The following is a 12,654-nucleotide window of genomic DNA, read 5'->3' on the forward strand; positions in this document are numbered from 1 at the left end:
CTGAGCACACATTGAGTAAGAACTGGCTGTTAAACCGAAAACATACCCCACACTCACTTCTGACCTCATCCACACCTTGATTTCCTGCCCTAATGTTCTTCCCAACAGTTTTATGTGCCTTCTGCCAAAAGGAACAGCTCACTGGAGGACTTGCAATTTCTCCCTTGGGTATTATTAACTATAAAAATACCTATATTCAGCCCCACTATGTTTGATATGTCTCTGTTTGTTCATATATCACCTACAACTAACTGTAATTATGCAACGTCCTAAGAAAATGTGCTGGAATAAAGCGCCAAACCGCATTTTGAATTCCTCATTTGTTGTCAAGTTTTGTGTGCGCAATTTTCTAAAAAATGACAAGGTCTACTCAAGTTTAAGCCATATTACTTTTAAGCTGTTTGAGAAGAGAACTAGTCCATTATTTTCCACTCCTTTCCTAGTCCCTTGCAATCCATATGCACTGCAGCCAGGCCTTGGTGATAAATAGCTCTGCAGAAGGTAAAAGGTTCTCATTTTCTTTGATTCCATCTGCAGGTTGGCAGCTTCATTTCAACCAATATTTCAATCCCACTGTTTAGCTCAGATAAATTTCAGTCAAGCTCATTCCATGCCATTTTTGCTTCGCCAACAGGTTCTTGCTTCCAAAACAGTAGGGTGTTTTTTTCCCTTAAAAAAGAAATAAAATATGCTTTAAACATTCCAATTTAAGAGAGGGTCATGTAAAAACCACAATTTTTAAAAGTGAGTTCGGTGTTAATAGTCAGACCTGGATGTCTTTTAAACTGTAACCAGTAGTATAAATGTTCCAGGAGTGAGTCATACTTTGAATTCTTGCCAAGAATGATGTAAGTATCTCCCAAAGCCAGCTCTTTTTCCAGCAGACTATTGTTAACTTGTATTTGATATATTATAGCAGCATTCATCACAACTCTTCAGATAAGGTTCAGTCAGGAGTGCAGTTACATTTGCTATTTTCCTTTTTCCCTCCTCTTTTTTCAGACCATCTCATTCAGCTCTTTTTACAAACTGGACTACTTGTCCCAAAACAAAATAGTGGTACAAAATTTCAAGCAAATGTTTTTTTATCTATATCTACATTTATATCTCTATCTCTATCTCCACTTAAAGTGTCCATGGTTTGGCTTTTTCCAGCCTGTATTTCTGTGGTGGTGAGTGTTTGAAGCTCTGAATGCCACAGACGTTGAAAACAAGTTTACTTTCCATTTAAGAGGAAGAAGATGATTCAGAGCTATCTGAACTACTGTTCTTAGAAGGACTTGGTTTCCAGGAGTTAATCCTGGGTTGGGGTTTAAACCAAGGTCTAAGACACCAGGCTAGACCGAAGCTGCATATTTTCAATTCTGTGCATTACGTGGCAGCAAAACCAAAGCCACATCCCTGAAAATATTTATTGAATTTCTCAAAGATTTTCTAAATGCATAATTTCCAGGACACTTCAGTTACACCTTCAATATTCCCAGCATTTTGCAGGCAATATGGTGTTCAAGAAATTTTGTAAATCGTTGGTACAATGTCACTAAAAATATTTTGTTAACGAACTGAAAGTAAGACCTTTGCAATTTAAGCTCATGATCATAATATATCATCTAATATAAAGATATAGTGATGGCAAACAACCTTGTTTTTATTTTAGCCAATCATCAAACTGGCAGCAGAATGCTGCAAATACATGTGAAAAAAAAAAGAGTGTTTAAATCTTGTATGGGATTCCTCTGAAATTGTGCTGCTTTTTCCTGAGAGGGTGAGCTGGAAAATCCTGCCAAACGCTGCAAACCACCATGTCAAGTTCCCCAATCCCCCAGTTACTCCAGCAGGTTTTCAGATCTTCGGGCACCAGACAACTCTTCTTTGAATCTCCAAAGAGAAAAACTCTGCAGCAGAGATGTGCCTTGAAGCTGGAACATTTATTCATGGATCAATGGGTGGCATTGCTTGAGAGGAGCCAGCAGCCTTGCAGTCTTATTCCTGTCAGTATGTTTTGATGTTAGACTGGAGCAGATTTGTCCAACACTTGAAAGGAGTCTTGGGATGAAGAAAAGAAAAAAAAAAAAAAAAAAAAAGAGAGAGAGAGAGAAATGAGATCAAACAGAGGCCTGATTATATAGTGTTTAAACAGGAGCTTCTGGGGTAAATCTAGCAGTTTAGAAATATTAATCTTACACTTTTTTTTTTTTTTTTTTTTTTTTTTTTTTTTTTTTTTTTTTTTTTTTTTGTGCAAGTAAAAAGATTATACTTCTAAACCAACAAGTAGTGGTCCAAATGTGCAGGGTGGAGGTCTGAGAGGTGAGCTGTTGTTTACACTTTCATGTGGGGAAAAAAGGGGCTATTTCACTGTGTGCCTTGGGATGTCAAAGGAAGGCATCACATTGACCCAGTTTTACATCCTGGTCAGAGCTACAAGTTTTTCCTTTTTATAGGGGAAACATTGTCTGGATGCAATTTTTTTTTCCTATTCTGCTGCAGAAAAAGGGAAATGGAACTCAAGTGTGAGCACTCTTACAAGAAAAGAACCTGCTCAGGAGTTCACAGCAGCAGAGGTGTTTCCAGGGTAAAATCACGCTCAGGGTTGAGATTGATCCATCAGTGCAGAAGCTGCTTCTGTGTGGGAGCATGTGCCTGCCTTCCTGCAGGGATTTTTAGTGGGATATTTGCGATAGGAGAAAGTATATAACAAACTTCATAAGAAAATTCAGCTTTGGCCTGCAAACCCTCACTGGTGATGGTCTGAACAAGGGTCGTACAGGGTTTAAACATTGCCACAAAAAATATCTCCAGGTTTTGCTGTGCAGAAAATCTTCCAACCGCAACCCAAGGCAGACCTCAGGGAAATACGCCTCCAAATGAAGCTGAAATGCTGCACAAACTGTAATGCTGACATGGACAAATCAACACTTTAAACATCATAAAGAGAGCTGTTGAGTGTATCTATATCTACTTCTGATCATGAACACATTGTTTTTCCAGACCAGTCTTGGCATTAAGGATTGTTTTTTTTGGTTTTTTTGCTTGTTTGTTTTCTTTGTTTTGTTTTGGTTTTCTTTTGTTTGTTTTGTTTTGGTTTGGTTTTTTGTTTGTTTTTTGGGGGTTTTTTTGGTTTGGTTTTGGTTTTTGGGTTTTGTTTTTTGTTTGTTTTTTTTTTTTTTTTTTTAGTTTTTTTTTTAAATGTTCTGGGGTTGGTTTTTAGCATTCAGGGAGGAATCAGACTAATGTAAATAAATGAAGTGCCTGTACTGAAAACTGCAGAATAAGGCACTCAAGTCCAAAATATTTTCAGATAAATCCACAGCAGGAAAAGTGAACCAACCCATGATAACAAGATTGGTTCTCTTGTTCCAGACAGGTTTAGAGCTCAGTCATTTTATTTCATTTCAAGGCTCTGTTGCAGACACCAGGGCAACCATTTCCAGAAATTCACCTACTATGAACATACAGAGGTGGGGAATCAGGAATGCACCCTTCACTTCTTTATTCCTGAAATTCTCTACAGTTGAAATAGAGGAAAGTTTTCTTAGCTTACAGGGGTCCATAACCAATTTTACATCTTTCCTATGGATTGATCTCTGGGGAGTAATTCCACTTTTTATGACCAGAAAGTCACTGTGCTCCTCCCTGAAACTTCTTGCCTCAACCCTAAAGAAAGATTTCCAGATCAGAGGCCTGACAGTAATGTTGTTCCAGTCGTGGCTGATTTGAATAAAGAATGTATTTGGTACCTCATGAGGAATGAAAAACTAATTTGAACAGCACAATTGTACTGTTTCTCTTTATTTGCTTGGCATCTCACATTTTTGCAGTCATATATAACAATAAAAAAAAGTAATTAATCAAGAAGTTCTGTGAATGCTGAGCTAGTCAATCAAACCTAGATTTGGAAACCTTTTTCTTTTTTCTTTTTCTTTTTTTTTCCTTCTTTTTTTCCCCCTACTATTAAAGACTTAATTGATCCAGTGCTTGGCATTCAGTGTTTAGCACTTTGTAAAACTTCCCAGTTTCATACCATAAACAATTCCATCCAATTTATCCCCCCCCGGTAAATGAGGAGCATCGCATGAGCCCAGGAATTAAACACATCAAACTGAGCTTTGTCAAGGGGGCTCTGAATGGCAGATGCTGACCTAAATATTCCTGAAAGATCTCTAAAACTTGCTCCCAGTTAGGAGATGGTGGTGATGCCTTAATGGCTTTGTGATTCCAGGAGTTATTCATGCTCCAGTTTTTCCCTCTGTGTTGATGCCAGCACAAGTATTCTCTGAAGGGGGTTTGGAACGACAAAATTGCTGTAAATGGAGGTGTGTTTGAAGCAGAGCTCTGTCACAAGACCTTAAAAAAGAATAAATACACGTTTTAAATCTGGATTTTTTTCATTTTTTAACAGCTATAATCAGAGCGAACTCAAAATTTCACTTCCATTTTAATGGATTATGGTATTTTCTCTCTAAATATATTAAACTAACAAGGGAAAGGGTTGAGTTTGGAGGAGTTATGCAATTGTTCCTGTTGCTATTTTTATTGACATAATTACAGAGAAATTCTATATGAAACATAACTTTTCCCTGTTGTTTTTTTTCTTTTTCTTTTTTTTTTTTACTTTCAGCTGCTTATTTGACTAAATTTTCAGTTTACCTTAAAGTAGCTTGAAACCAAACCAAAAATGCAAATTTTAAAGCACATTTCCACTGATTGCAGATTGGCTCCAATCTTAAAGGCTATGAAGGGGAATGAGCAGATATTCAATGCATTTTCTGAGGGCACATTTATCCAGAACATAAAATATGAATTAAAATTTTTGCCAAGGCATGCAGAATATCAACAGAATAGTTCCATTCCTCCATATTTTTTTAATTCCAGCCATTTTTGGCGAAGCTGTGGAAAGCTGCTGTTTTATTATGGAAAGCAAATTGTTTGTCCAGTTATTGAAGAAAAAACAAACAGTGAATAATACTGTTTATAAGCAGTTTTTATAGTGTTAAAATTCAGAAATAAGTCTTGCTGAAAATTTTGGCTGAGTAAGATTTTCTGATTTTATTAGTTAAGAGAGATTCATATATTTTCATTATTATCTGAGTTCTTGAATAGTATGTGGAATCAGAATAAAGGAAAAGACATATCAACCATTACAAGTTTTATAGAAATTGGGATAGTAACCTTCTCAGTCTGTAAAAATAACATTTTTTGAGGTACATGTATATTTATTTACATGTATATACACCTTCATTTTAGAATAAAAATTATATGATGTAAAGTTTATCTATGCACATTTTTATGACTGGCCACGTAAATGGAAATTATTGAGTACCCTGTGAAAATAGAAATGTTAAATATTTTTTGTGTGAATTACTTTGACCTAAAAGAAAAAAAAAATGGTTGTGAAGATGGATTGAGTTAAGGAAAGTTTCTTTCATCTTTTGGGAGTGTGTGATACAATGCTGTGTTTTCGCACAACAAAATACCTCAATTGTTTAATTATGAATTAATAAAGAGCAGTGCAGGGCATTCACAGTCCGTAAATTCCTTTGGTTTCAGTCAAAGCATGAGAACTGCAGAGGGGAATACTCTTAAAAATAGCATTCCTAAGATAATGGATGCATTTATATTTAATTTTATGTAAACACAGCAACTTGGAGTCACTGATAGAATAATTGCCAATTTATTGGGCCCCTTTGGAAGGGGTTTGCGCATAGGAAGCCCCTGAGGTTGACTCCAGGTTCTCCTTTTGAAAGGGAGAAAATCCTGTTGTCAATATGCTTAAATTTCCGGGCTTGAAAAATTTGTTAGAATGCAAAAAAACCACAGAAGATTCTGATTATTTCAGAGGTTTGGGGGGATCCACACAGATGAAGGTAGACATGGGGAACTGGAATCAGATTTAATTTTTAAAAAATTGAGGAAGAAACAGCTTTTTACATGGCCAGTAGGGATTTAGGGGTGAAAATAGCAACAGTGCAGGGAGCTTTGGCATCTCCCCAAAGCCAGAGGAGGAGAGGGCTCCTGTGGCATGGATTTTTCAGGGCGCTCAACACCATTTTGGGGCTGCCTGGCCAGCAGGCAGTTTTGGCCAAGCCTGCTGGCATTTGGTTCCACGTCTGAAGAATTCTGCTGGACGTTATTTTTAATGCATGAGCTAAAAAAAAAAAAATAAAAAAATATATTTTGGAGAATTATGTGTTTATGTTTTTGCCACATTTGCCTCCAAAATGAGGAGCAGGATGTGTAAACCAGCAAGTGCCTCATTAGATGTTGTGTTGATCTTTTCTGTGCTTGCATAGACATGGAGCTGAGCCTTGATGGGTTTTAATACAGGAAATTCTTCCCTCTTCCTGCTGAGTTATTGACTGTTATTTTTTGGGGCTTCAGGGGGTTTTGTGTCTGTTTCACAAAGCTGGTTTGAAGTCAGCTTCAGGGATGTGGCTACAAGGATTTCAGCTAATGACAACGAGCCAGTTTTAGATCCCTGTTAACAGGGAAATGTATTCAGGAAGTGCCAATAATGAGGTTGCTGATGCCAGAACAGGAAGCTGATTCTCAGGTTGATGAACCCACTTCTATCCAAAGTTTGGCTCTAATTTCTGAATTCCTGTTTAATTATGAAAGATGATGTGCTGGTGATGAAATCCTCCTGTCATATCAGCTGGAGGAACCTCAGCTGGGAGAGAAATGAAGGCTTGGCCTTTCTCAGGTGCAGACTTTTTTCTCCATTATGTGGCTCTACCTCATCCTTTATTGAGAGGTTATAAATTCAGGCAGCCCCTTCTTTAGGGGAGGATGAAGTGTGATTTTGTTTTGGTAGTTGCTGGAGCTGCTCACCTATAGCAGAGTTTTTATGAGCTTGGAATACCATCCCCTAAACATTTATATTGCAGAAATTTTAATTTTGTAGCACAAAGCTACTTCTGGTACTGATGAGGATGTTTGTAAAGCAGTTCCAGAATGCATCTTCTAATACTTTTTAAAAAGCCCTGTTTAATTCCTATAGAGCACAGCAAGTGCATGATCATAAAAACTGTGACAGTGAGTTTGGGACCACTGGGGAATGTGTTTTGTTTTCTGTGGATGCTCAGCTGGGCTCACAAACAGGAGTTTGGTTCTTTGGATGTTTAAAGAAGGAAACAGGTATGTTATGCCAAGTGTTGCATGCAATATTCACTGGATTTTATATTTCATTTATTTTCAGGTATGTTTGATACTCCCAGCTATCAAAACAAGTATAGGGTGAAGTAACTCAGGGTGAATATTTTCGATAAACTATGAAAATGTCAGATTATTTTTGCCTACAACATCAGAGCTGTGTTTTTCTATAGGATCTGGAAGGAGATGAGTCACTTTAATGCATATTAGCAATACATAATTTATTCTTCTCTACAATTATTTTGTACCACTTCAGTTTAAAAAGTATTTTCAATGCCTGTAATTTTACATATTTCTGCCATAGCATAAGCCACTGCAGAAGAGTGTTCCATAATTTCTGAGGTGTGAAATGGGTAAAAGCTCCTGGTCACTGTGGTTTGGGCAGCTGTATGTTAATGGTTTATGTGTTATCCTCGAGGAAGAAACAAGCCTTAACAATACAGAAAATAATTCAGCATTGCAATTCTAAAAACTCCTAAACTTTGTTCTCTGTCCAAAGAAAGTTCTCTGCTAGTTTGTGCTTCAGTGCCAGTGTGACATTAATTAATGAGCTGTCACTCGTCACTGCTGAGCATGGGTCTGTGAGGTCCCTTCTTTTGATCATACATTAAAACTCTGATGCTACTGAAACCCAGTGGTTTCAGAGAACATATTTTAAATAACAGCTCTAGAAATGTAAATTTTGTTGAAAACACCAGGTTTCCAACCAGACTGACTGTTGCCTTAATGAGAAATAGAGATTTCATTTCACTCTGGCCTCTCTGTCCCTGTCCCAGAGCCTCCTTTCACCCCCAGTTCTGTGTTGGGGCTTGTGTTTGGTTTGGGTTTTGTTTTCTTTTAAGGTACTCACTGGGGAAGTTTTTTGGTTCTTATCAGAGTCAGAAGTAAGAAAGTACTTAGTAAATTTTGGTTGATATGTGAAATACTTGGCTACTCCCCTTCTCAGGTATTTGCCACTGCTATTTTACATTCCATGGCAGAAGTTTTATTGTAAAACTTTGCTTTAATATTTTGGATGAATCTTGGGGTTTGTGTGCATGGAGGGAAGGGGATTTAAGCTCTGATTTGTTGCTGTGCTTATGAAAGGTCAGTTGTCAACATCTCCACATTCTCCTGCAGTCTCCTGGCTGGGGTGGGGCCCCTCTGGGACACCACAGTTTCTTCCTCACTTTGTTATTTGGGAAAACCCCTTTGGAAGGTCTGGATCCCAATCCCAAATCACCACTGGCTGTGCTGGACATCATTGGCCAAAATCACCTTTTGCTGAGTCCTGAGGCATCTGACTCTGTCACTGCGGCTGGGCTTACTGTTAATTCATCAAATTAATTAATTTACCTATGATTGTCCTAAGAAAACACTCAGAAAGTCTCTCTTACTTCTGAGCTTGTTTTAGTTGGGAAATTTACCTTCTATACTCAGTGGGGCCAAATACAGAAAATAAAGATGTTAAACTCTGTGTTCAATCCCTAACAAAACTGCCTGCAGATGTGTACTTTGGGGTTTTAGGGGTTTCCTATTCATTGTTTCATTTTTATCTTCTTGGCAAATGTGAAAAATTGATGCCTTTAGCACCAAGTCCATGCATTTGAAATTAGAGTACAAAGAAGCTGCAGCAATGAGACTTTGAGATAGAAATTATAACTGGGAGTGGTCAAAGGATTCATTAAAAGGTAATAAGTGAGCACCCTCTCCAGCTTTTTATCATTTTTAGACAATACGGGTTTATTGCAAGTAATCTCTGCCTATGAAATTTGGATTTGGGTTGGTTTTTTTATTTTATTATAGCCTGAATAAAGCCAACATTGCTTGGTTTCATATGCTTTTCTGCATCTTGGAATCAGACTTAGAACTGATCTAGAGATGAGATTTCAGGTGGCGATTATGGTTGTTGATGCTTTAAATTAAGGAGCTTGGGTAGTCAAGGCTTCCTCACATACAAGGAGTCAGTTGCTCTGACATGGTAGTAAACTTAATAGGTATTATTTAATTCAATTGAATAACTTGTTTCATAATTCAAACTCTAAATTCAACTGTTGGACCAGAGTGTAGCAGTATTCCATTTTTTTTTTTCATATTTAGAACTAACTGTAATACAGGAATTTTCAACATACACACGAAAATCTCTGCTGAAGAGCAAAGATTATCTTTTTCCCACTCAACGAACACACACAGCTTAATATACACTTACATAAATCTAATTGAAGTGAGATTAAGTAAATTCAGCTTAATCCAATTCAATAGGTCCCCATCTCCCTGACTGTGGTGGTAACAACCATATGCAGGGTTGGCTGTGAAAAGAATCACTGCTGAAAATGCCTCTTTCCCCTCCTTTCCTTTCTGCAGGGTCAATTTTAAGCAGGATCATGTCATTAATCCTGTTTATAACACGGTTCCAGGCGTGCTCAGATGGGTCAGGGATCCTGCAAGGAGGGCAGAGACTTCTTTGAGGGGTTTTGCTGATGAAGGGGAAAAAGTTGCACAGAATGCCTTTTGCCAGAGATGTGACTTGCCTTGCCTGGTTCTGCTTGTCAGCCTGATTTCTGCAGGATTCCTGCAGCCCTAATTACAGCAAAGCCAATATGCTCTTAAGAACTCTCTGAATTCTGTAAAATATCCTGCTGCGTCAGCAAATGAAAATTCAAGTCAGTCTGTCTTTAAAAACTGAGCTCCAGCCCTACTGTGATAGGAAAACGGCCCCAAAACTGCATCTCTTTAAGCAAATATTGGAGTTCTTGTGGTGTCCATTCAGAACAAACAAACAAAAAAAAAAAAAAAACCCCAAAACATGAAAGTAAACAAACCTCAAAGTCAACTCCTTCACCCCAAAAAACTTTGTTTTGCTGTTTTGGATTCTTGAAACAGTTGTTCATAATTTTGCTCTTGTTTAGAAGTGGGAGAACAAAAATGTTCCAAGGAACCTAGAACAAATCCAGACTACATTGGAAAGCAATGCAGAGAGCATTTTTATTGTAATTCTAAGAGAACCTGAACTCCACACACACACACACATACACTTTTCAGCACTACTGTGATTTCTAAAATCTTGTTCTGTTATTATTTTTCCATCCCCTTCCTCCTCCATTCATTTCTTCAGAAAGAAGTCACAGAGATATTGAGGAGCAGCCAGATTGTTCAGCTTCTTTATCCATATAAATATTAAAAAGGCTAAATGGCAGCACACGGACACCAGAATCCCAGAGCCTGTGTGGAAACATTGTTGAGAGCCCAGGTACATGTTCTGGGATTTGGAAATTGTCTAAATGGATAGAGATCAATACAGTTCACTAACACAACCTCTCTAATGTTCCCCTTTCTTGGCCAAAAAGCTGGTTTTTTCACATTTAAGGCCCCTGCTGGGCTCACCCCCAAGTACCTCAGATCTGTGCTCTGCGCAGTTCGGAGTTTTGCAGCCCTAGGCAAGATTTTATTTACGTGGAGCAGCATTCCTGGAAGAGTAGATTAGGATCAACCAAAAGTAATCTCAGTCAGGGAAGAAAAAAAAGAAGAGGATTCCTGATTGAGAAAGGTGATGTTCATAAAAATAAAATCAGAACCTGTAGAGCACTAGTGAGAGCACAGCAGTTGTTTGGTTGTTTTCTTGTATGCCTGACGTATTTCCCATATTCCTTTAGTTTTTCCCCCTTTTGTTTTTCTAAACTTTTTTCCTAAGGTTAGCAGCAATTGGTTTGATCATTTTGCAGGTCTGCTCTGAGGAGAACTTAAAACTGGCAACTACGCACAGTATTTAAATACATATTTATATGTATTGAATGCTGTTAATAAATTATGCGATCAATACATTATGAACTACAGAGCTGAGGGAGCCACAACTCCACTAAGGGTATCCCCAGAGGATCAGGTTTTTGTGCTACCATTTAGAGAACACTGGGCCTGAAAACTCTTTCGAAAAAGCAGAATTTACCAGAGGTACACTTGAAAGTATGGAGAACCAGAATTTCTACCCCCTTCTCTGGGGGTGCTACTTCAGTTTAAGAGCATTTGCTGACTGGTTTCCAGTGTTCTGTTTGTTTGTTTGTTTTCTGAAGCAGCTAATTTCCATCTTTTTGTCTGGCTTTAATCTCCAGCCAGTCCTTCACTGCTGAAATGAAGGTGCTTCAGTTCCTGGTATTTTCTTTCTTTGAACAGGCACAAATAAACTGGATCTGGATCACTCAAGTCTTACTTTTTATAAGCTGAATGAAGTGAGGAGATGAACTAATGATGTTCTTCTAAATCCTGTACCACTTTAATTCATTTTTTCTGATCTTTTTTTTTTAAACATCCTAAAACTGTAGGAGTCTAAACTGGGTGCAGTATTTAAGCATAACTTCATCCATGGTAAATCCTGGGGTAGAATCCCTCCCCTGTTTCAGTCAGTGTATTTTTACGTATTTACCTAAACTCAAGTTGGGTTTTTCTCCCTGGCATTTTATCCTGAGGCTTAACTTACTGGACCATCCCAAGTCTTTCCCAGAGTATTTGATTTCCTCCATTCTCCGAGTGTGCCCTACAGTCCCTAATGGGAAAAATGGGTTTGGCCACTTAAAAACTGACTTTTTTTGGGAAATTCAAACCCACCAAACAATCCAGATTGTGCTGTATAATTGCCCTAATGCCACCATTATTTACATATTCATCTTCCTTGCTGAAATCTGTTTTTGCAGTGGTCTGATGTTTAATACCAGCAGAAACTTTTAATGAAGGGCAAAAAGAAATTGTGGTAATTGCATGTCAAAAATGAATCACCTGCCAATGGATGGGGATGATGTAAAGATGGAAAAGCTTGGTTCAAAGGAAGCAATGAAAAAAAAAAAAAGATTGATAAGATTATAGTAGTGCATAAAAAGAATTTATTGGGGTCAAAGATGCTTGCAAGGTGAAAATGAGGATTTTTACTCAGTTGCAGAAGAAGACAAGGTGTAAATACTGTAAATTTCTTATCCAGTTCCAACAGGAAAAGGAGAGGAGACTACAGGGTCTCTTATGTGGTTAAGAGAAAAAAAATTAGGACAAATAGCTGAAATTAGGCCCTCTTTGGCCTGCTTCTCTCTTTTAAAGAACAATTTCAGTGCCTGGTCAGAATATTTTTCTTTATAAATTTAAAATACACTGAGAAAAACCCCAAAACTTCTCCAGGGATCAAAGCTGGGGGATTTTTCAGCTGTGTTTTCCAGCCCTGCTGTTTCCATGATGTGGTGTGAGTTATGTAAGATTTCCTGGCTCTTTTCCCCTCTGTCCATGGGGGAATCTGTTGGCCAGGGCAGTGCTGAGTCTCAGAACCTCAGAGTGTGAAGTCACTGAGCTCCTCTTTTGACGGCTGAATCCCATATGAAATATTTTATGGATTCCAAACTTATAGGATCCAGCTTTATCTATGGTTTTTCCTCAGCAGTGACTTTTTTTTTTTTTCTTTCAGACATGCTTTCATGTTAAAAGCAAAAACCCCACAAACCCTCCCCTTGCTCTGGTTAATAAATGAATTTGGTGGGGAAGGGAATGCAATCA

General features: G+C 37.9%; 1 protein-coding gene across 1 annotated transcript in view; it reads left to right on the forward strand.

The window, feature by feature from the left end:
- LOC136289064 (connector enhancer of kinase suppressor of ras 2-like) overlaps window positions 1-12,654 on the forward strand; it is a 144,681-nt gene that overhangs the window by 45,673 nt on the left and 86,354 nt on the right. Inside the window, exon 2 of the mRNA XM_066182529.1 lies at window positions 6,998-7,134. Within this exon, the coding sequence (XP_066038626.1) occupies window positions 6,998-7,134 (137 nt within the window). The remainder of the gene's footprint in view (window positions 1-6,997; window positions 7,135-12,654) is intronic.

Source organism: Chamaea fasciata, unplaced genomic scaffold (genome assembly GCF_029207755.1).
Source record: "Chamaea fasciata isolate MVZ Bird 193981 ecotype frontalis unplaced genomic scaffold, bChaFas1.0.hap1 SCAF_4, whole genome shotgun sequence".
NCBI lineage: Eukaryota > Metazoa > Chordata > Aves > Passeriformes > Sylviidae > Chamaea > Chamaea fasciata.